This window comes from Oryctolagus cuniculus, chromosome 2, assembly GCF_051225735.1.
Source record: "Oryctolagus cuniculus isolate XC-2025 breed Fujian yellow rabbit chromosome 2, ASM5122573v1, whole genome shotgun sequence".
Taxonomy (NCBI): domain Eukaryota; kingdom Metazoa; phylum Chordata; class Mammalia; order Lagomorpha; family Leporidae; genus Oryctolagus; species Oryctolagus cuniculus.
Window position 1 is genome coordinate 105,195,225 of NC_142868.1, and position 23,772 is coordinate 105,218,996.

The window sequence follows — 23,772 nt, forward strand, 5'->3', positions numbered from 1 at the left end:
CATGCGATGCTTACAGAGCAAACAGTGGACCAATCTGCTATATCACAAAACTGGCCCATTTACTTTTTTTACCCCCGAAAACCTTTTATCTAAGGTATACAAACTCCATTGACTTTTAAAAAAATATTTATTTTAAAGGCAGAGTCACAGAGGAGAGAAGCAGAGAGAGAGATCCCTTCCCTTCCATCCACTGGTCTCTCCAAATGGCTATAACAGCCAGGTTTTTGCCAAGCTGAAGCCAAGAGCCAGGAATTCCACTCTGGTCTTCCATAGGGGTGGCAGGGCCCCAAGCTCTTAGACCATCTGCCACTGTCTTCCCAGGAGAACTAGCAGGAAGCTGGATCACAAGCCAAACAGCTGGGACTTGAACTAGTACTACAATATGGGATGCTGGCATCGCAAGTGGCAGTTTGACCTACTGAGCTACAATGATGGCCCCGTATACTTTGTTTATTTATTTTAATTTAAGAAGGAGAGGGAGGGAGGGATGGAGGGAGGGAGAAACACTCTCATCTTCCCATCTGCTGGTTCACTCCCCAAATGCCCACAATGCAAGAGCTAGAAACTCAATTCAGGTCTCCCATGTGTGTGGCAGGAGGCAGGTACTCTGATAAGGGACACAGCATCTTAACCAGTGTGTTGAACACTAGGCTGAACTTCTGCCCCTCCCTGTGTACTTTACATCATGCCTGAACATATGAGCCTCGGCTTATGAGCTCCTAATGTCACGGACCCAAAGGGGTACCCAAGAAGTACCTGGCCTGCCATCTTAGTAGACAATATGACATATCTGCTGAGTGGATAAGCAAGTGAACATAGCTGGCCTTGGTATCCAAGAGCTATCCAACAAAAGTCAAAATCTGCATTGTAGTAGGCAGTGTGAAGCAGTCCAGGCGTGATTTAGAGAACACGGGAGGATGTGAGGAAGTGCATTGGTTATATGGGAATTCTACATCATTTATGTAACGTAAGGGATATAGCACCCGCCGAGTTTGCAGCCTAAGGAGTACACAGTGCAGCTAGATTATTATTATATTATCATTATCTAGATAACAATGTAGGTACACATGGCCTTTGCTACAGGCAGGCATCTGATGATGCGGATTTCCACATCAACTCCTAGTGATAAGTGAACAAGGTTGTTTGTATGTCCCAGTGCCCTAAACGAGGATTAGTAACCATGTAGCCGCTGAAAGATTAGGTGACGCTAATCTCCCAAAACAACTAAGCAGGCAGTCACTTCTGCTGTTTAGTTACCACAGAGCAGAGCTTAAAAAAAAAAAAAAAAAAAAAGTCCTGTGTTAATGTTTGCTCATTTTCCAAGAGGAGAGGAGAAATCATTTGAGGCCAAATAAACACTACTGCTTAAGTTATAAGGCAGACATTCTGTTACATTTTGGCCTTAATAATGTCACTCTAAAAAATGGAAACAATTCTTCTGGACTGTGGTTATAACCTTGAGACAAACAGTTACCAGAACTCCCTGGATGGGAACTGCTGAGGCCACTCCAATGGCATTAAAACAGTCTTAAAGCAGGGTGGGAAGCTGTTTAATGAAAGCACCAACGAAAGTCAGTTTTGTCTGAATACCAAGCCTATGAGGTGCCTTTTGCTGAAGAACCGGCGTTGCTTGCAGTCCTCACTTCCGTAAGGGTCTTCCCAAGAGGTTCGAACATCTAATTAACCCCCTTCGTCCTGATGGCCACAGCACACGGGGCCCTGGCTGAGGGTGCCTGCAACTGCGTCACGGTATGCTGTCAAGTGTGCTCACACCAGAGCCCCCTGTGAAGGTGGAAAAGCATCAGACGCCACCAGTCTGCCAACTCCAAGATTTCAGCCAAACACACAGAGATAAATAACCTCACTGACTCCACACACAGCAGCTATCTCCAAGAGTACAAACAGCTGAAGTACGGACAGAATCATGAGCACAGCCGCCGAAACGAACATGTAGTTTAACAGCTGGTGTTTTTATTTTTATTTTTATTTTTTTTATTTTTTATTTTTTTGGACAGGCAGAGTGGATAGTGAGAGAGAGACAGAGAGAAAGGTCTTCCTTTTGCCGTTGGTTCACCCTCCAATGGCCGCCGCGGCCGGCGCGCTGCGGCCGGCGCACCGCGCTGATCCGATGGCAGGAGCCAGGAGCCAGGTGCTTTTCCTGGTCTCCCATGGGGTGCAGGGCCCAAGCACCTGGGCCATCCTCCACTGCACTCCCTGGCCACAGCAGAGGGCTGGCCTGGAAGAGGGGCAACCGGGACAGAATCCGGCGCCCCGACCGGGACTAGAACCCGGTGTGCCGGCGCCGCTAGGCGGAGGATTAGCCTAGTGAGCCGCGGCGCCGGCCAACAGCTGGTGTTTTTAAATTAAAATTCTCTCAGAAAGAGATGACTGAATTACTTGTATGACTACCAAGTATTTTATCTAAGGGTTTACAAAACCAAACTGGGGGCCGGTGTTGTGCCACAGCTGGTTAAGGTACCATCTGCAGTGCAGGCATCCAACAACAGCTGCGGGTTCAAGTCCCGGCTGCTCCACTTCAGATCCAGCTTCCCGCTAATGCACCTGGGAAAGAAGCAGAAGATGGCCCAAGTGTTTGGGCCCCTGCACCCACAGGAGAGCTAGATGGAGCTCCTGGCTCTGGCCTGGCCCAGCCCTGGCTGTTGCAGTCATTAGGGGAGTGAACTGGCAGATGGATGATCTCTCTCTCTCTCTCTAATTCTGATGTTCCAATTAAATAAATAAATCTTAAAGATAAAAATAGTCATAAAAAAAGCCAAACTGGATATTTTGACCAATTGCCTTTAAAACATGGGATTGATATATAAGAAAAAGGGGAGTGCTTTAGTCCCTTCCACAAACAGATCTGCACAGTGATGGCTAAGGCAGGCACGTGGCATTAACAACCACGGTAAACATCTTCAACCGCAGTCGAAGGCTTCCACGTATACAGGGATTTTCAAATTGTTGAGGTGGCCTGGTTAAAAAGGACTTATGGCAAAATAGACTGCTTTCACTGCGACTCTCGGTCCCACTCAAATGGAAAATTTAATCTGATTTCCCCAGACTACTAAAAACAAAACAACTGTGCCATGCAAGGAAAGACAATGGAACTGGAAAGTTCCTTCCCGCTTCCCCACTTCCAGGACAAACGCACTCTGTTTTCTTTCCACAGACTGTGAGGAAGCAGACAAAGGACGCCCAGAGGAGGGGATGGGTCTGCAATTAATATGCCATTTTGCCTCATCTGTGAAATTGTTTCCTAACTCTGGATTGCACAAGCAAAACGAAATTATTCACTACCAGAGAGGCAAGAGAGTGTGTGAAAGAAATGACACACATTTTCTCAAACTAGCTTCGTGGGGAAAACTGCCTGTTGTTCACGTCTGAGCGAGTGCTCCACACTTCGTGTTACGGAATGCTAAAGATAACTCAAATCACCAAGCAGAAAAAAATGCCTCCCAGCAAAGGTGACACAAACGTATCAAATCATTTCCTATGCACCACCAAGGTCCCATTCCAGGATCCCAAACAATAACAAATACTAGGCCAAAGTTCAGCAACCACATGAAGTATGGCAGGGATAAGTTTTTTTTTACATCAGACTGTTGACAAGAAATTCCTTTGGAAACAAATCTAAAAGTTCAGGGATTATCTCTGGTGTTGGCAGTAAGATTCATTAGCATCCCAAAAAGGACATTTTAAGGGTGTTTATTATCCACACAATGAAAATGAATGAAATACTATTCAATCTCAGGTTGGAAATTTTTCAGGAAGTAAGCTATCAAGCACACATTTTATCCCAAAATAAAAAAATAAGACACAGTGTTTCTAGTAAAAGGGGATGAGGCAAAAATTCCTCATCTAGGGCTGGCGCTACAGCTCACTTGGCTAATCCTCTGCCTGCGGCGCAGGCACCCAGGGTTCTAGTCCCGGTCGGGGCGCCGGATTCTGTCCCGGTTGCCCCTCTTCCAGTCCAGCTCTCTGCTGTGGTCCGGGAAGGCAGTGGAGGATGGCCCAAGTGCTTGGGCCCTGTACCCGCATGGGAGACCAGGAGGAAGCACTTGGCTCCTGGCTTCGGATTAGTGCAGCGCCGGCCGTAGCGGCCATTTGGGGGGTGAACCAACGGCAAAGGAAGACCTTTCTCTCTGTCTCTCTCTCTCACTGTCCACTCTGCCTGTCAAAAAAATAAAAATAAAAATAAAAATAAAAATAAAAATAAAAATAAAAATAAATGCCTCGTCTAGTATGTGAGGGAAAGCTGTCCTGGTTTGTTCTCTGAAGCTCATGAAAATACAACCGATGGCAGAGCCACCTAGCCAGGGTGTACACGGGAACACTCTGGACACTACACAGGCCGGCAGGGCTCTCTCTGCTTGGTCTCAGGACCCATCAGGGTGCCACAGCGTAAGGCGGGTTCTGAAAGCAGCCCGCAGAGTTACAAGTGCCCTGCCTGTGTGTGACAGGTGTACGTTACTGCAAACAAAGAGCTCAGGCGTTGTGATGCAGCTGGTAAAGCTGTTGCCTGAGATGCCAGCATCCTGTACGGCTGCCAGTTCGAGTCTTGGCTGCTCCACTTCTGGTTCAGCTCCCTGCTAATGAAAAGCAGTGGAGGGTGCCTCAAGTACTTGGGCCCCTGCCACCCATGTGGGAGACCTGGATGAAGCTCTTGGGTTCGGCTTGGCCCAGCCCTGGCCGTTGTGGCCACCTGGGGAATCAACCATCAGATGGAAGATCTCTCTCTCACTCTCTGTAACTCTTTCAAAATAAATAAATAAATACATCTTTTTAATTTAAAACAAAGGAGCTCAGTTACTCAATCTCAGCCAGTCTGACAAGTACCAACAACAGCCTGCTGAGTGGTCTCTGTGGGGTCTTTAAATAGGTTATGAAAAAAGCACATGATGAAAACACCATGCATGAATTCCAAATATTTTCACACCCAAAGAAACTTATCTTTTAAAAATTCTTGGAACCCCACGGCCACTCAAAAAAGCAGAGTATTTGGTTAATCTTTAAAAGCTCTGGATTTTTTTTTTTCTTGTAGGTTAGGCAACTTTTCTCTGACTTCTTAAAAACACTTGCACTGGAAACCGTCTCTGAAGCAGCTCTTTCGCTGCTCAAATCATTTCTCCCTTCAGTGTGTACTGTGACCTGCTAACATACATTTTCACTGCTAACATCCTTTTAAGAAGGTAATGACCAAAACAGACGCACATGAGGAAGGCTGGAGTCAGGAACAGAACAGCAGTGTTCTGGGCTGAGTGCTGCCTGGGGAGGGCGTCCACACGACCAGGGCAGCCCTGCCAGGGCTCCCACGGCTCCTTATAAGGCTCTGCTGGCCACTGGCACCACAGTTTCTGGCTCTAAATTACACTCTTATTTTAGTTCTGACTCAGGCTGGGCTATCTCACCAACACTGACCTTCAGCGAGCCACACTGGCAGAGGAAGTCAGTGGGAGTTTTTATTTTATGACTAAGCTCAATGTGAGGTCTGCTTTGCTCAATGATAAGGTTAAAAAAAAAAAACAACAAAGAATTTCAACTTGGAAGGACAAAGAAAACCCTTTTGAATTCAAACTTGCATGCTTTTTTAAAAAAAAAAATCATTATTATTTCTGAAATACAGAGATAGGCAGAGAGAGACAGAATCTCTCATCTATTGGTTCACTCCCCAGATGCCCACAACAGTGGGAGTTGGGCCAGGAGAAAGCCAGGAGCTGGGGACTCAACCTGGGCCTCTGAGTGGGTGTCAGGAACCAAGCCGCTGCCTCCAGGGTGCAGCAGTAACCGGAAGTTGGAATGGTAGCAGGGCCAGGGCTCCAAACCAGGGGACACTCGGACACGGGCTGCCAACGTCCCACGCAGCAGCTTAACTGTTAGGCCAACATCCCCCTGGGCAAGGAACTGAAAAAGAAAAAAATTTTTTTGCCAAACTGAAAATGGTTTCCTCTGTTTCCTTAAGGTTTGATGAACTGTACACAGAATGCAAGAAATTAAGTACGAGGTAGATCTCACCCAAGTGCGAAGAGAGGCGGGAAGGGCAGGGCGGGGAGGCTCCCACGCCCTGGCTGTCCTCCAGCAGAACTCTGTACCTCCCCTCCTCCTGCCGGGAGCTCAGCATCCTGCCACGAACGAGGGTGTGCCTCGGAGGCAGGCCAAAGGGCTGAGGAGGAGGCCCTGCTCAGTCCCCGAGCAGGGACAGGTGCGTCCCAGCTGCGCCGCCGTCTCACGCGCCGGTGGCGGCCAGCAGAGGGCGCTGCACGGACGCTGTGGGAGGAAGCGGCTGCTTAGGGCGAGGGCTGCCCACCAGCTCGCGCCCGCGGCACCCACAGCCTGTCGTTATCGTTATCGTTATCGTTATCGGCTGCTGGGGCAGGGCAGTCGGCACGCCCACCGCCTTGGCAGTTCTGTATGGAGGTGCCTCGGGTCTCTGGCATCCTGGAGGGAAGATTTCCAGCAAGCTGGGCCTGGGACCTCTCTGCCATTGGGGGTGGGGTGGGGGGGATGGAGGGGCAGGAAGGGTGGGCTCCAAGTCAGCCCTTGGGCTAATGGCTGCTCCTGGCAGCGGCTACTCCTGTAACTCTTGTTTTTCTTTCTTTCTTTTTTTTTAAAGAAAATTATTCATGTATTTGAAAGCGTGACAAGAGAGATCAAGATCTTCCAGCTGTGGCGGCTCAATGTGTTGTACCACAATACCTACCCCTGCTTTTTCTTTCCTAATAATCGAAGCTCCAACTACGCCAGCGCCCAGTAGAGTTAATTCTTTCAATCTTTACATTAAATCGTCACTGCTTAAATTACTGTGTGCATTTTCCTTCCTGATTGGATTCAGACCAACCGAGGTGGCCAGGCCTCAGCGGCTGAGTTGTTAGTTTGTGGGCCCTCGTCCACCAGGAGGCACACGTGTCTCTTAGCAACTTCAAACACCTGTATTTGCCTTTGAACCTAGAGAGGGATGGGGAATTAGTGCAGGGTCAGAGTGAAGGAGCCTGAGACCTCAGCAAGCTCCCAGAGCCCACGAGGCAGTGGCCAGCCTCGGACGCCTGGGTCGAGCGCCCCACCCCGCACACCTGGCTGCGGCACCATTGCTGCGCCCCGCTCCTGCCCCGTTACTACTCCTGGAGTACAAGCACAAGGAAGCAGCAGCTTTCGCCCTCGGGGTATCGGGTGAACCAGACCTCGGGCACTGCAGGTGTGCCTAGCCTCCCCCCAGGGCTGTGGTCAGACAAGGGCCAAGGTCAGAAAGCACAGCTTGGGGCAGGGTGGGGGGTGGCTAAAGGCTCTGGCAGGGCTGGTGGGCTGGCTTCACGCACACACCAAGGGGGCAGCGTCCTACAGCGAGCGGCTTCTGTGTTTTCTGAGGGAATCTGGCAAAACCAACATGGTTAAGCCTGAACCCTTTCTATTACAAAACTTTTCCCTTTCCTGTTCATCTCCCTCTCCCAATCCCCACAGACAGAAAAACTAAACTGAACGGTGGGCTGCGTGCAAGGTGGAGCTGCGACCGCAGAGAGCAGAAAGCGGCCCCTTCCCTTTACAGACAGCCTGGGAGAAGGAGAGGCCACTCCGTACAGAGCAGCGACTAGGCTGACCGCACCAGAGCCCTGCTCCGCTCACAAACCCCCTTCAGTCCTGCAGGGGTCCCTGAGCACCAATTCCCACCCCCACTACAGACACAGGAAGTACTGTTTCTAAACAACAGTGTGCAGGCAAGAAGCAGGAGGAAGCTGGGAGCCAGACCACCACCAGGGATCTCAGGGAGATGGCAGACGCTGTGTGCGTGTGTGCGCACACGCGTGTGTGTGCTTGTGTGTGTACCTCAACATTTAATTACCCAATGATGTGAATGAAACAAATCTTCCTGGCTGTAGGGCAGGAAACTCCTTGTTCTAATCCTTTTACAAACACAACTGTCGCCAGAGACTTTAGCGCAGTACAGCAAACGTGATCTCCAACAACTCTGGGCCCAGCCAGTCCTTTGAAGGACACCTTAAACCACACATCAGTAAAAGCTAACACATAACAATATCCTTCATGGTTGTTGATAAATAATAAAGCAAAAATGTAACCAAACCTAATTTCGTATGAGGCCAAATTACTACTCTGGGCAAATATAGAGAAAACAAAATAACAATTTTCAAAAAGCTTAGGCTCTATTAAGAAAGCGAGTCAAATGACAGGAATACTGAGAATGGTTCACATAGCCTAGGAAGGCCATACAGAGTAAATGTAAGGAAAAGAGGCATAAAACCCTCTAGAATGATAGCATCTGCATCGATAATATCAAGCCAAGCACTTAATCTTATTGACAAATTCCAGTTGGTTTACTCTCCCATGGATGACAACATTCTTATCCACTAGAAACCAATGATCACATGACAATTTCAAGTGACGGTTCTATTTTTAGGCAAACCAATCAGATATGAAGGAAATATATCTATGTTTAAAGGGTGAATGAAGAAAGTACCATGAAATCAATTACTAAAAGTGAGAAGAGAAGCCGGCGCTGTGGCACAGGGTTAAAGCCCTGGTCTGAAGTGCTGGCATCCCATATGGGTGCTGGTTCTAGTCCCGGCTGCTCCTCTTCCGATACAGCTCCCTGCTATGGCCTGGGAAAGCAGTAGAGCATGTCCCAAGTCCTTGGGTCCCTGCACCCACGTGGGAGACCCGGAAGAAGCTCCTGGCTCCTGGCTTCAGCCCAGCTCCAGCTATTGCGGTCATCTGGGGAGTGAACCGGCAGGTGAAGACCTCTCTCTCTGTTTCTATCTCTCTCTAACTCTTTCAAATAAATAAAATAAATCTAAAAAAAAAAAAAGCGAGGAGAAAGAATAGCAAGCAAAAAGGCAAACCCATGATTTTACATTGCTGTCCTGATCCAACATGACGGTCCTAGGAGATGCTCGGTGCTTCCTGGAGCAGATGGGGAGGGGGCGGGGAACTTAGCCAGAGCACTTTATTAACCTGAGCAGTAATATAAAAACAATATTGCAACGGCTCACGGGGCAGCGTCAGTGCTTTCTCATCTAGAATCGATGTGTATTCTTGCTGTGCACGTATAGATTGGCTCTAAGTAAACTGCTTATATAAACAGACTTTAAAAGATCAATTTACCTTCCTCTTTCATATTTCCATCTAAATTTAGGCAACCTGAGTCAGGACTGTAGTGCCCGGGGCCACCATCCCAGGGGATCACACACACAGCGCTACAGAAGCCACAGTTGTGCCATTATTCACAATGGTTCTCAAGTCCTGTCTGCGTTCCCTCTTACACTTTCAAAGCCGAGGAGGCAGAGAAAGAAGGCAGAAGGCTTCTCTCCGGCTCATTTCCCATTCCCTCGTTCCCTATGGTCTGGTGCTGCCTGATAAAAGAACAAACTGTTCAGAACCACGGAACTCGGAGCACTTGAGACCATGGGCTTTCCCTCACTTTTCATCACCTTTCTGAGAAGAGTCAATTACTAAGTGGTGAACCAAGACACGAGGCTGGTGTTTGACCACCCCAGACTCCTCACAGCTATCTTCCATGTCCCACATTCTCTGAGCCAAGTTCACCTTTTCTAAAGAAACTGTCTTTTTTTTTTTTTTAAGATTTATTTATTTGAAAGGCAGAGTTACAAGAGAGAGGGAGAGTTAGAGATAAAGAGAGAGAGATATCTTCCATCTGCTAGTTCACTTCCCAAATGGCTGCAATGGCAGGGGCTGGGGCCAGGCCAAAGCTAGGAGCCTGGAGCTCCATCTGGGTCTCCCACGTAGGTGCAGGGGTCCAAGTACTTGGGCCATTTTCTGTTGCTTTCCCAGGTGCATTAGCAGGGCGCAAGACTGGAAGTAGAACAGCCAGATTTTGAACTGGTGCTCATACCCTGTGCTGACATGACAGACAGCAGCTTAACCCACTGCAGCACCACAACATGGGTCTTAGAAAGCAAACAAATCCATTGTCTTACAAAGCAAACAAATCCATTTCTGCTCTAGTAAGAGCAGTAAGATAATGCTTAATTTAAAAAAAAAATTTTTTTTTTTTGACAGGCAGATTTGACACTGAGAGAGAGAGACAGAGAGAAAGGTCTTCCTTTTCCGTTGGTTCACCCCCCAAATGGCCGCTACGGCCGGCGTGCTGCGGCCGGCGCACCGCGCTGAGCTGATCTGAAGCCAGGAGCCAGGTGCTTCCTCCTGGTCTCCCATGTGGGTGTTCAATTTTTTAAAAATTTTATTTATTTATTTGAGAGATAGAGTTACAAAGAGAGGGAGAGGTTGCTGGCGCTGTGGTGCAGTGGGTTAATGCCCTGGCCTGAAGCACCAGCATCCCATATGGGTGCCAGTTCAAGTCCCGGCTGCTCCACTTCCCATCCAGCTCTCTGCTATGGTCTGGGAAAGCAGTAGAAGATGGCCCACATGCTGGGGCCCCTGCACCCACGTGGAAGGCCCAGAAGAAGCTCCTGGCTCCTGGCTTCGGATCGGCGCAGCTCAGGTTGTTGCAGCAACCTGGGGAGTGAACCAGTGGACAGAAGACCTCTCTCCCTCTGCCTCTCCTCTCTCTCTGTAACTCTGACTTTCAAATAAATAAATAAATACAGAGAGGTTGAGAGAGGCCAAAGCTCCCACAGTTCCCCTTCAATATGCTCCATGAGCTCGTGCAAGGCCGAAGGAGATGAAATGTCGAACCAGTATAGTAATCAACTACTCCTTTCCTGGAATTCTCAAGTCGGGAATTGCTATTAAACTCAGATTTGTACGTTTTTGGTCTGTTTCTGTGACAGAAGCTCTAAAAAGGGTGATTGGTTTTCAGAAATGTGGATATAATTTAGCTGTTTCTATTATGAGTGAACGTTAACTCACTGGTAGTTGACTCCGTCTCCTATCTTAAAACCCACTAACCAGCCTCTCCCCCTCCTCCCCCCCTCCCTCCCCCTAGAGTTAGCACTTCAGTATCAAATATTGAACTAAAGCTTCAAGAGGATGTTTTTACATGCTCTCATCACAAAGAAATGACAACAGTAGGAGGTAAACAAGATGCTACATACCTGGAAATGATTGTATGCAAGGTGTATCGCATAAGACATACATATCTGCCTCATAAATATGTGCAATTATGCATCACCTAAAAACATCCACCAGTCTTCATTTCCTCTTGTTCCTTACATATATCTCAGAAGACAATCCCAGGTGCATTTGCAGAGAATTCAAACTTTTGCAAACAATTGCACTAATCTTTTTTCCACTCAAACATAGCTGAAACATTAAAAACTAGAACCCCACAGGTAAGCTATGATTCATTTCTAGTTCCATGCATACTCATATTTGTTTCCTATACTGTGGCTATTTTTTGCTCCCATTGCCTCTAAGCAATCAGAACACTAACAATAAAATACACCATTTCATCTCAATACTATTCGACAATGCCTTCTTTTAAACAGTTTTTTTTTTTTAAGATACTTATTTGAAAGGCAGAGAGAGGGAGAAACACACACACACACACATCTTTCATCTGCTGGTTCACTCCCCAGATGGCAGCAACAGCCAAGGCTGAGCCTGTCCAAAGCCAGGAGCTTCCTTCAGGTCTCCTACATGGGTGCAGGGGTCCAAGCCCTTGGTCCGTCCTCTGCTACCTTCCCAGGCACTTTAGCAGGAAGCTGGATTGGAAGCAGAGCAGCCAGAACTTGAACCGGTACCCACATGGGATGCTGGCGTCACAGGGGTAGCTTCACCCGCTAGGCCACAATGCTGTCCCTTGAATAGTTGTACAGCAACTGCCAATACAGAGCTGTACGGAGATGAGAGCAGTGAGTTCCTGCTGAGTGCATAGTTGGTTATGGTGGTCACCAACTCTATCAATGTTGCTTTAAGCACATACTGCAAGGTGTCTGGCATGTAACAAATCTTCCCAGGCAGACAAATCAATTAATTCACAAGCTTTTATTAGGATTCCGCTCCCGGGCGAGGTTCCCTGGTCCCAACAGAGCAGGGGCTAGGGAAGTCGCGCGTCAGAGTTTGGGAGAGCTCCTTTTATAGATTCAGGGCATGGGGGTTAAAGGTTGAGGCGGGTCTGATCCTCACTGGCTGACCTTTAGGCACCCGCAGGGACCTTGACAAGGACTTTCTTCCCTGGAAGTACAGGTAGGGACCCCCCATTCCCGGAAGAGTAGGCCTTCCCTCCTTGCGGATCCCAAAGCTACCACATGTGACCAAAGAAGCATTCTCTCCCCCTCCCCCAGCAACCTTTTATTTAAGGAGCATTCTACTTTTTAATACTAACTTTATCATATTAATTATATTTATTTTTAAAAATATATGCACTGAAATTTCTTCCTTTATTTTAAAATATATGAAAGCATTTTCTACCGCAACAGACAACAAGAACTTCTCCTTTGTGTGGGGAGCAACTCGGACTAGACTAAGTTACTGGAATTAAGACTTATTCTAAGGCCGGCGCCGCGGCTCACTAGGCTAATCCTCCGCCTAGCGGCGCCGGCACACCTGGTTCTAGTCCCGGTCGGGGCACCGGATTCTGTCCCGGTTGCCCCTCTTCCAGGCCAGCCCTCTGCTGTGGCCAGGGAGTGCAGTGGAGGATGGCCCAGGTGCTTGGGCCCTGCACCCCATGGGAGACCAGGAAAAGCACCTGGCTCCTGGCTCCTGCCATCGGATCAGCGCGGTACGCCGGCCGCAGCGCGCCGGCCGCGGCGGCCATTGGAGGGTGAACCAACGGCAAAAGGAAGACCTTTCTCTCTGTCTCTCTCTCTCACTGTCCACTCTGCCTGTCAAAAAATAAAAAAAAATAAAAAAAAAAAAGACTTATTCTATGCATCTGCTCTCCCACAATATGGCGCTGGGAGAGAAGAAAACAGCTTCTACACAGCTGCCTCCAGTTCAGCCAATAAACTGTAGGACTTGCTCCTGATTGGAGAGAGCAGCGTACTTGGCGTGTGGGTAGCAGAGTTGGGATTGGTGGAAGAGGACTATAAAGGAGGAGAGAGACAACATGCACCAGGAACATCTATCTGAAGGAACACCTGTGCAGCCCCCGAGAGAGCCGGCCGGCGGTGTGCCGCTCCCCCGCGGAAGTGGGGAAAGTGGCAGGGGGAACCGTCCTTCCACGGAGGTGGAAGGGACGGTAGCCAACCCGGGAAGAACCAGCAGCAAACCCGGGGAGGGCCGAGCAGACAAAAGAACAGCGCAGGGTCCTGTGTCGTTCCTCCACGAAGAGGGCGAGCGACACCTTTGGGGGAAGACTTGGAGGGAGATATAAGATTTTTTCTGAAATCTTCACTGCTACATATTCTGCTATCTTTTGATGGCTTTAAACTTTGGAAAGAAAAATTCAAATACTCAGTTCTTGATTCCACTGCCTAGTCAGTGAGATCCAATAAACTGCTTTCACAGCTCATTTGCTTCATCACAAACACTAACTGGACACTAGTGTAAAGCATGCCTGTCACGAGGAGTCAGAAACGCTGGCCGGCCTGGATTGGACTGTCGTGTTCACGTGGACAGAGTGCGAGGCCAGCTCTACTGAGGAGCTTCAAGAAAACGCTGACTGAAGGGAGATGGGGGGGACTGAAAAGCAGCCACCAGGAGGAAGACGAGCACAGGCGGTGCTGGGAGATTTCCAGACGGAAGTATGACTTCCATCAGATTTCAAGGAGAAGAGGCCCTGTAACTAGAGTACCAGAGGCCCTGGGGCTGGGAGGGGCCACTCTCTCCCTGCCTGGAGGAGTACGAGCTGGCCAGGCCTTTCCAGGAAAATCACCCTCTGCCTAATTTAGCTAGATTGCTGCTGCAGCTCCCCACTGAGAACCAAGACTGGGCCAACAATGCGGGGTGGGGACAGAAGATGAACCACAAGGGGTCAAGAATGCAGGGTTTGGTGGCAGGGACCAAAGTCACCTTGGTTCTGAGACCTTTGGTCACAGGGGAGAAGCAGGATGGGATCAAAGACCCTGAGGAGGGGGAGCCCCTGAGACTCAGGACAGTGTCTGACCTTGTAGTCAGAAAAGGGGTAAACCCAGACGGGGAAGCCAGTGGGAGAAAATGAAGGCACTGCGATAAACGGGAGGGACTCGGCTATCCTCATATCTGTGTAAGTCTAACATCGGCCCAGGATTCAAAAGCTCATCTAGGCTTGAAAAGCTCATCTAGGCCGGCGCCGCGCCTCAATAGGCTAATTCTCCACCTAGCGGCGCCAGCACACCTGGTTCTAGTCCCGGTCGGGGCACCGGATTCTGTCCCGGTTGCCCCTCTTCCAGGCCAGCTCTCTGCTGTAGCCCGGGAGTGCAGTGGAGGATGGCCCACGTGCTTGGGCCCTGCACCCCATGGGAGACCAGGAGAAGCACCTGGCTCCTGCCATCGGATCAGCGCAGTGCACCAGCCGCAGCGCGCCAGCCGCGGCGGCCATTGGAGGGTGAACCAACGGCAAAAGGAAGACCTTTCTCTCTGTCTCTCTCTCTCTCACTGTCCACTCTGCCTGTCAAAAAATTAAAAAAAAAAAAAAAGCGAAAAAAAAAAAAAAGCCTGATGAATAGGAACATTTTCAAATAGCTATAGTGACGAATACGACGAGAAAAATTATGAGCTACAGTGACAAGAATGATGAGAAATGCTCAGCCTTAAATTCAGCCAGGAAAAAGCTGAACTGTAGAAGAGACATATGCACTACATAATTTTGTAGCCCTGACTGAAAGCTTAATAGCATTTCATGAGAAGACCTAGAACCCCAAGGCACCCAGGGGAACTGTACCTGGATTCCTAATCCACAGAAAGTAGAAGATGGTACATATTTGTTGTTTCAGGTCTACAGTCAGCAAAAGCAGTACCCGGAGGCCAAATGTGGCTCTCAGCCTGTTTCTGCGGAACCTTTTGTTAGGACACCCACTCATTTACACGTGTTCTACAGCTGCATTCGCACGGCAGCATGGGGCTGGGGTGGTGACAGGTGTGAGGCCCCCAAACCCTAAAATATGTACTGCCTGCCCTTTACCAAAAAAGACATTGATGGTCACTAGGTTTAGGTGTGATTTGCTAGTCAGCAATGACAAATGGTACACGCTGCGCCTGTATTATCCTGGCTGCCCCTCTAGCAGTCTATCACCCATGTGCCCGCTTTCCCACAAGCTGCTACATGTCAGTACATGACGAATATGTTAATCAGTGGTATAGCTCCAAATCCCCCACACACAGCAGGGCCTTAGTAAATGTAGACTGAACGAAAAATGCCTAGTCAAACATATTTCACACATTAATCCAGAAAACTCACGCTAACAACACATCCTCTTAACCTACGACATTAAAGAGCGCGAAGAGTACAGGCCAAATAACTGCTATTTCCAGTTGAATCTTTTTTAAAGATATTTTGGCTGCACACAAAGAATGACTACAGACCCATCCACAGAAATTTTTAATCTTTTAAACTGGCTATACTCTCATAAAATTTCATTGTTTAAAATACCTGTAACATCCGGGGTGGGTGCCGTGGCATGGCCCATTAAGCTGCTACTTGCAATTGCTGCATTCCATATAGGAGTACCTGGTTCAAGTTCTACTCCAGCTTCCTGCTAATGTGCTGGGAGGGAGCAGATGATGGCCCAAAGACTTGGGGTTCTTTCCACCCCAGAGGGAGACAAGGATGCAGCTGCTGGCTGCTGGTTTTGGAACTGTTGCGGGCACTTGGAGAGTGAAGCAGCAGATCAAAGTTTCTCTCTCTCCCTCTCTTTGTCACTCTGCCTTTCAAATATCTAAATCTCTTAATAATAGATATAAAATGAAATACTTATGACTTCAATTTATCTGATATCTTAATGATCATCATTATTGTTTTTACTTTAAAACAAGAATGTATTTTCTAGCATCTAGAAATGTTGAAATTTTCCAAAATACTGCAGCATTTGAATTTTGTCCTCCCAAACTGTACACATTCAAATTAAAAGCCAACACTGGCAGCAGCAAGTGTTGAATATAAACGAACACCCTACACAAAGGTAGCTTCCCCCTTGGTCTGCTTCCCCTTACGTCTGTCTGCTGGGGGCAGTAGGATAATGTCTTTGGCAAGAAAAAATCCTGGATATTCTTGTAATGTTTAAAATTAAGTTATAAACCCGCTGCGAACATAAATGTAGTATTTTTAGCCATTTCAACCTAGATATTTTCTCTGGCAAATGTCTATGAAGAAGAGGCAGAACATTTTCCCTTCTGTTTCAATCTTATTATAGAAAAGCGCAGGAGGTTAAAACTTACTTTTAAGTTCAATGGTAGATTTTAAACTTCTACGATATGACCAGGTGTATTCAGAACTTCATGTAACAAACCACTCTGAGACCTAAGTAGGCAGTATGGCTTCTTGGAGAACAGCTCCCGCTTCGCACATACAACACAGCTGAGCGCAGCCCTGTCCAAACCTCACGTGTCCCAGTTACTAGCCGCGTGCCCCTCAGAGTCCTTACCCCTCATGTGAAAAGAGAAACTGCACCACAGCCCAGAGGATCATTATCAACAAAGTATTTACCACACTGCCAGGTGAGTAATAAATAGTATGAAAGGCCACCTGTTTACAGAAATAATCAGTGAATTTATACACAGATGGAACACACTTAAGAATCTGTTGGGGCCAGCGCCATGGCTCAGGTTAATCCTCCACTTGTGGTGCCGGCATCCCATATGGGCGCCGGTTGTAGTCCCAGCTGCTCCTCTTCCAGTCCAGCTCTCTGCTGTGGCCTGGGAAAGCAGTAGAGGATGGCCCAGGTCCTTGGGCTCCTGCTCCCAGATGGGAGACCTGGAAGAAGCACCTGGCTCCTGGCTTCAGATAGGCGCAGTTCCGGCTGCTGCGGCCATTTGGAGAGTGAGCCAATGGAAGGAAGACCTTTCTCTCTGTCTCTCCCTCTCACTGTCTATAACTCTACCTCTCAAATAAATAAATAAAAATCTTAAAAAAAATAATCTGTTGACTGGGGGCTTGGGAGCGATGTTCCAGATAGAACACAAAGGGCGTGGGAGTTTGGCACAGTGCTTAAAACATATGCCACCTGGGAAGCCTGAATCCCACACTGGAGTGCCTGGGTTCAAGTCTCGGATCTGCTTCTGATTCCAGCTTCCTGCTAATGCACACCCTGAGAGGCAGCAGGTGATGGCTCAAGGGGCCACCCTTGTGGGAGACCAGGATTTAGCTATGGACGCCTGGCTTTGGCCTTGTCCAGCCTTGGCTGCTGCAAGCATTTGGGGAATAACCCAGCAAATGGGCGATTGCTCTTGGTCTCTCTTCCTTGCAAATAAAACAAATAAGTCAAGAAAAATTTTAAACAGAAAACTAGAAAGTATAAACTCCAAAAGAACAATAATTAACTCTCAAAGTTTTTAGAAAAACTTTTCAAAAGACACTTAAAAAACTAGAAAAGAGACCTTTGCAAAATATGAATCTGACAAAACATTTGTATATGGAGCACACAAAGCATGATTACAACTTAATACCACAAGAAATAAGTTAATTAAAATGGATAAAAAATTTAGACATGTTGCCAAAGAAGATGTACAAATTGCTTGAAATGATACTCAACTACAAGACTCACTAGGGAAACACATTCAGTCATATTATGGGGGCAGGGGTGCACGTGGCACAGCGATTAAGTTGCCACTTGGAATGTCCACATCCTATACTGCAACACCTGGCTCAAGTCCCAGCTACTCGACTTCAACTTCCAACTTCCCACCACTGTGCACCCTGGGAGGCAGCAGGTGTTGGTTTAAGAAGTCGGGTCCCAGGGCCAGCGCTGTGGCACAGTAGGTTTATACCCTGGCCTGAAGCGCTGGCATCCCATATGGGCGCTGGTTCGAGACCTGGCTGCTCCACTTCCAATCCAGCTCTCTGCTGTGGCCTGGGAAAGCAGTAGAAGATGGCCCAAGTCCTTGGGCCCCTGCACCCACGTGGGAGACCTAGAGGAAGCTCCTGGCTCCTGATCAGCACAGCTCTGGCCGTTGCAGCTAACTGGGGAGTGAACCATCGGATGGAAGCCCTCTCTCTCTCTCTCTCTCTGCCTCTCCTCTCTCTGTATAACTCTGACTTTCAAGTGAATAAAATAAATCTTTAAAAAATAAAATTAAAAAAATAATAAGTTGGGCCCCTTCCACTCACATGGGAGAACTGGACTGAGTTCTAGGTTCCTGGTTTCACCCTGGCCCAGCCTTGTCTGCTGCCAGTATTTGGGGGAATAAACCAGGATGGAAGATTTGTCTTTCTGTCTCTCTCTCAAATAAAATGAAGGGGGGAAAAATCACGCTGAGAGAGGCAGGGGTCTGCCACAGCAGTTACACCACGTGAGGGGTGGTACTGCAGCACAGTGGGTTAAGCCACCACCTGGGAAGGCCACGTCTCATATCTGAGAGCCTGGGATGCAGTCCTGTCCCCACCTTCCAGTCCAGCTTCCTGTTAATGCACCAGGAGGCAGCAGATGACGACTCAAATACTTGAGTTCCTGTCACCCACTAAGACACCACGGTGGAGTTCCTTTCTCCCGGCTTCAGCCTGACCCAGCCTTGTCTGTTGCGGGCAACTGGGAAGTGAAGCAGTGGATGGAAGACTGATCTGTCTCTCTGACTCATGCTCTGCCTTAAAAAAATAAGTCAAATGAGTAAGTAAACATTAAAAAAAATAATAAAAATGCTGTTCAGGATGCCTGCATCCCATTCAGAGTGCCTGGGTCTGTGTCCTGACTATGTTCCTGGTTCCATCTTCCTGTTCATGCACACCCCGGAAAGCAGTGGTGATGACTCAAGTAACTGGGTTCTGTAACCCATGTCAGAGATGTGGACGAGTTCCTGGCTCTTGGATTCGACCTGGTCCAGCCCTGACTATTGTGGGCACTTGGGAAATGAACTGGAAGACCCAAGATCTATCTGTCTCTGTTTAATTCAACAAAAATAAATAAAAATTCAAATTAAAAATCACAGTAAGTGGCGGGCAGCAGTGGGTTGAGCTGCTGCTTGAGACTCTCTCATCGTGTGTTGGAATATTAGTTTCAGTTCTGGCTGCTCCACTTCTCATCCAGCTTCCTGCTAATACACCTGGGAAGCAGTGGATGATGGTCAAGAGCTTGGGCCTCCGCCACCTTCATGGGAGACCCAGACGGAATTCCTGGCTCCTGGCTTCAGCCTGGTCAAGCCCTGGCTACTGGGGAATGAACCTGCAGATGGAAGAGATCTTTCTCTTTCTCTCTCTCTGTTTTCCTCCCTCCCTTCCTCTCTGCCATGCAACCTTTCAAGTGAATAAATCTCTTAAAAATCATAGTGAAATACCCACAGAATGGCTAACATTAAAAAAAAAAAAACTATACTCAGTGTTGGTTAAGATGTACAAAAGTTGGAACCCTCTTTCACTGTTGGTGTGGATGTAAAATGGTACACCTTTCTAGAAAAGTTAGTCATTTCTCGAAAACTTAAAATAAGGTGCTGGCATTGTGGTATAGTAGGTAAAGCTGCCTCATGCAATGCCGGCATCTCATATAGGTGCCGGTTCATGTCCCGGCTGCTCCACTTCCGATCCAGCTCCCTACTAATGGCCTGGGAAGGGTAAGGAAGGATGGCCCAAGTGCTTGGGCCCCGCAGGAGACCTGAAGCTCCTGATTCTGGCTCTGGCTTGGCCTGGCTCTGGCCCCTGCTGCCATTTGGGGAATGGGTCAGTGGATGGAAGATCTCAGTCTCTCCCTTTCTTTTACAAAGTTACACTCTTTCAAGTGAATAAATAAATCTTAAAAAAAAAAATAACTAAGATACCTAACAAATAACCCAGCCTTTCCAAAATCAAAGTAGGTATCTGGGGGCTAGCACTGTGGCATAGGGAGTAAAGCCACCACCTGCAGTGCCACCATCCCATATGGGCGCCAGTTTGAGTCCTGGCTGCTCCCTAATCCAGCTCTCTGCTATGGCTTAGGAAAGCAGTGGAAGATGGCCCAAGTACTTGGGCCCCTGCACCTGAGTGGGAGACCTGGAAGAAACTCCTAGCTACTGGCTTTGGATTAGCACAGCTCCGGCTGTTGCAGCTATTTGAGGAATGAACCACCAGATGGAAGACCTCTCTCTCTCTCTCTCTGGCTCTGCCTTTTTGTAACTCTGCCTTTCAAATAAATAAACAAATCTTAAAAAAAAAAAAGTAGGTATCTGTACAAGGATTTCAACATGTTTGTTTATAGCAGTTTTACTTGAAATAGACAGAAATTGGAAACAAATCAATGTCAACCAACAAGTGATTGGCTATACAAATTATAGTATCTCCACAGACAGAAATGCCACTCAATGATAAAATGGAAGGAACTACTGATAAACACACAAAGTGGATACATTTCAAAATAATCATGCTAAATTTAAAAAGTCAAAACATATTGGGTCATTCTATTTATATAAAATTCTAAAAAGTGCAAACTAATCGACAGTTACACAGAGTGGATCAAAGGTCATCTTTGATGGAGGGATGAAGGGCTGAAAGGGAGGGAGGAAAGGGTTACAGGCGGCAGGGAAACTGGGGATGATGAACACTTCCCTCATCTTGACTGTAGTGATGCTATCACCGTGTACACATGTCCGTATTGGGCACATTACAACTCATGCACTTTACTGAGATTCATTACTTGAATGTCAATAAAACTGTTTTTAAAAACCTGCCACTGGAGGCCGGCGCCACGGCTCACTAGGCTAATCCTCCGCCTTGCGGCGCCGGCACACCAGGTTCTAGTCCCGGTTGGGGCGCTGGATTCTGTCCCGGTTGCCCCTCTTCCAGGCCAGCTCTCTGCGGTGGCCAGGGAGTGCAGTGGAGGATGGCCCAAGTGCTTGGGCCCTGCACCCCATGGGAGACCAGGATAAGTACCTGGCTACTGCCATTGGATCAGCACGGTGCTCCGGCCACAGTGCACCGGCCGCGGCGGCCATTGGAGGGTGAACCAATGGCAAAGGAAGACCTTTCTCTCTGTCTCTCTCTCACTGTCCACTCTGCCTGTCAAAAAAAAAAAAAAACAAAAACAAAAACAAAAAAACAAAAGCAAACAAACAAACAAACAAAAACCTGCCACTGGAATGATCTTACAGCCTACTATACAAAGAGACCACCGCTGTAGGCTGAATTCTGTCTCATAAAAAGATATACTGAAGATCTCTCCTTCCTACTTGTGAATGTGACCTCATTTGGAAACACAGTCTTTGTAAATGTGATTAAGAGACAAGTTAAGATAGGTCATACTGGAGTAGGCTCAGACTCCACTAAGACTGCTGGCTTTATTACAGACAGAGAGGGAGAGGGGGCGACAGAGGTGAGGCAGACACGGGGAGAAGTCAGCCGTGTGACTGGAGAGTGGAAGGACGCCCAGCACTGCCGCCTCCCCGACAAGCCTCCAGGCCCCAAAGGGCACGGCCCTGCCCGACACGCTGACCTCTGACTCCCCATGTGCAGGACTCTCAAAGAGCACGCTGCTGCTGTCTGAAGCTACCAAGGTCATGGTACTTTCTTATAGGTCCTAGGAAATGAAAACTCAACCACTGAAAAACCTCAGGAGTTTTGTGTGTGTGTGTGTGTGTGTGTGTGTGTGTGTGTGTGTGTGTTTGGACAGGCAGAGTGGACAGTGAGAGAGACAGAGAGAAATGTCTTCCTTTGCCGTTGGTTCACCCCCCAAGGGCCAATGCGGCCAGCGCACTGCGTTGATCTGAAGCCAGGAGTCAGGTGCCTCTCCTGGTCTCCCAAGCGCTTGGGCCATCCTCCACTGCACTCCCGGGCCACAGCAGAGAGCTGGCCTGGAAGAGGGGCAACCGGGACAGAATCCAGTGCCCTCTCTGGCCTCAGAATCAGCCCTAAAGGCATTCCGATCTGGCTGAAAAGCCCATGAGAGTATTTTAGGCATGGAAAGCCAAGACACTCTGGCAAAAACAAACAAAACAAAAAAAACCTAAATGAAAGATCTCTGTGAGTGAGATCCCAGTGGAAAGAACAGGGCCGGCGCCGCAGCTCACTAGGCTAATCCTCCGCCTAGCGGCGCCGGCACACCGGGTTCTAGTCCCGGTCGGGGTGCCGGATTCTGTCCCGGTTGCCCCTCTTCCAGGCCAGCCCTCTGCTGTGGCCAGGGAGTACAGTGGAGGATGGCCCAGGTGCTTGGGCCCTGCACCCCATGGGAGACCAGGAAAAGCACCTGGCTCCTGGCTCCTGCCATCGGATCAGCGCGGTGCGCCGGCCGCAGCGCGCCAGCTGCGGCGGCCATTGGAGGGTGAACCAACGGCAAAAGGAAGACCTTTCTCTCTGTCTCTCTCTCTCACTGTCCACTCTGCCTGTAAAAAAAAAAAAAAAAAGAACAGGTCTCCAAAGAAGGAGGTACCTTTCTCTGAAGGGAGGAGAGAACCTCCACTTTGACTATGACCTTGTCTAAACAAGATAAGAGTCGGAGAACTCAGAGGGCTTCCATAGCTTTGGAAACTCATGACTGGAGCATAGGGAGACTACTGATGCCATAGACAGGAGTGTCAATTGGTAAAGTCAACAACAGGAGTCACTGTGCACTTACTCCTCATGTAGGATCTCTGTCCTTAATGTGCTGTACATTGAGACTTAATGCTATAATGAGTACTCAAACAGTATATTTCACTTTGTGTTTCTATGGGGGTTCAAACTGTTGAAATCTTTACTTAATGTATACTAAACTGATCTTCTGTAAAAAAAAAAAAAAAGAAGAAGAAGAAGAAGAAATTATCAATTCCCAACTTGACTCTCACTGGGATTAAACATGACAATAGGTCTGATCTGATTTCATCATCATTTAAAAAATCACCTATTTTTTTCACTTTATGCTTCTGTGTGGGAGCAAACTGTTGAAATCTTTACTTAATGTATGCTAAACTGATCTTCTGTATATAAAGAGAATCGAAAATGAATCTTGATGTGATTGGAAGGGGAGAGGGAGTGGGAAAGGGGAGGGTTGCAGGTGGGAGGCACGTTATAGGGGGGAAGCCATTGTAATCCATAAGCTGTACTTTGGAAATTTATATTCATTAAATAAAAGTTAAAAAAAAAAAAAGAATCCAGTACCCCAACCGGAACTAGAACCTGGTGTGCCGGCGTCACAGGTGGAGGATTAGTCTAGTGAGCCGCGGCGCCAGCCAACTTCAGGAGTTTTATATTTATGTGAAACATGTTTAATGGCTATTATTTCTAAAAGCATTTTTTTTCCTATAAGGAAATGTATTCAAAATTTATTTTAATCGCAGAATAGCCAGTGGGTCACACAGACACATAAAGGTACTATGTTTCCAGATATATAAATACATATAAAATAAATCATGGGTCTGGTACTGTGGTGTAGCAGGTAAAGCCACCGCCTGCAGTACCAGCATCCCATATGGGTGCCAGTTTGAGTTCCGGCTGCTCCACTTCCGATCCAGCTCTCTGCTATGGTCTGGGAAAGCAGTAGATGGCCCAAATGCTTGAGCCCCTACATCTGCGTGGGAGACCTGGAAGAGGCTCCTGGCTCCTGGCTCTGGATCGGCCCATTTGGGGAGGGAACCAGCAGATGGAAGACCTCTCTCTCTCTCTGCCTCTGCCTCTCTCTAACTCTGCCTTTCAAATAAATTAAAATTAAAAAAAAAAATAAAATAAATGGTACACAGGTAAGGCATAAGTTCCAGACAAATGCTTTTTTTCATATGTGTGATCTACCCCTGATACTCCAAGTTTTTACGTTTTCTTAAAAAATAGAAAAGCAATTACAACTATTAATAGCTTAGAACTTGTCATAATAGTAAATAATTTTGAAAACTTAACGTGCA

The 23,772-nt window shown here is 47.8% G+C and overlaps 1 protein-coding gene across 19 annotated transcripts in view; it reads right to left on the reverse strand.

Annotated features, from left to right (window-relative positions):
• Nucleotides 1-23,772, reverse strand: part of LIMS1 (LIM zinc finger domain containing 1) — a 151,463-nt gene that overhangs the window by 31,525 nt on the left and 96,166 nt on the right. Inside the window, exon 1 of one of the 19 annotated variants that reach the window (XM_051834654.3) lies at nt 6,093-6,245. The exons of the other annotated variants lie outside the window; for them this stretch is intronic. Within the exon in view, the coding sequence (XP_051690614.1) occupies nt 6,093-6,121 (29 nt within the window). The 5' untranslated portion in view covers nt 6,122-6,245. Of the gene's footprint in view, nt 1-6,092; nt 6,246-23,772 lie in introns of those variants that run through there. 19 annotated transcript variants of the gene reach the window in all.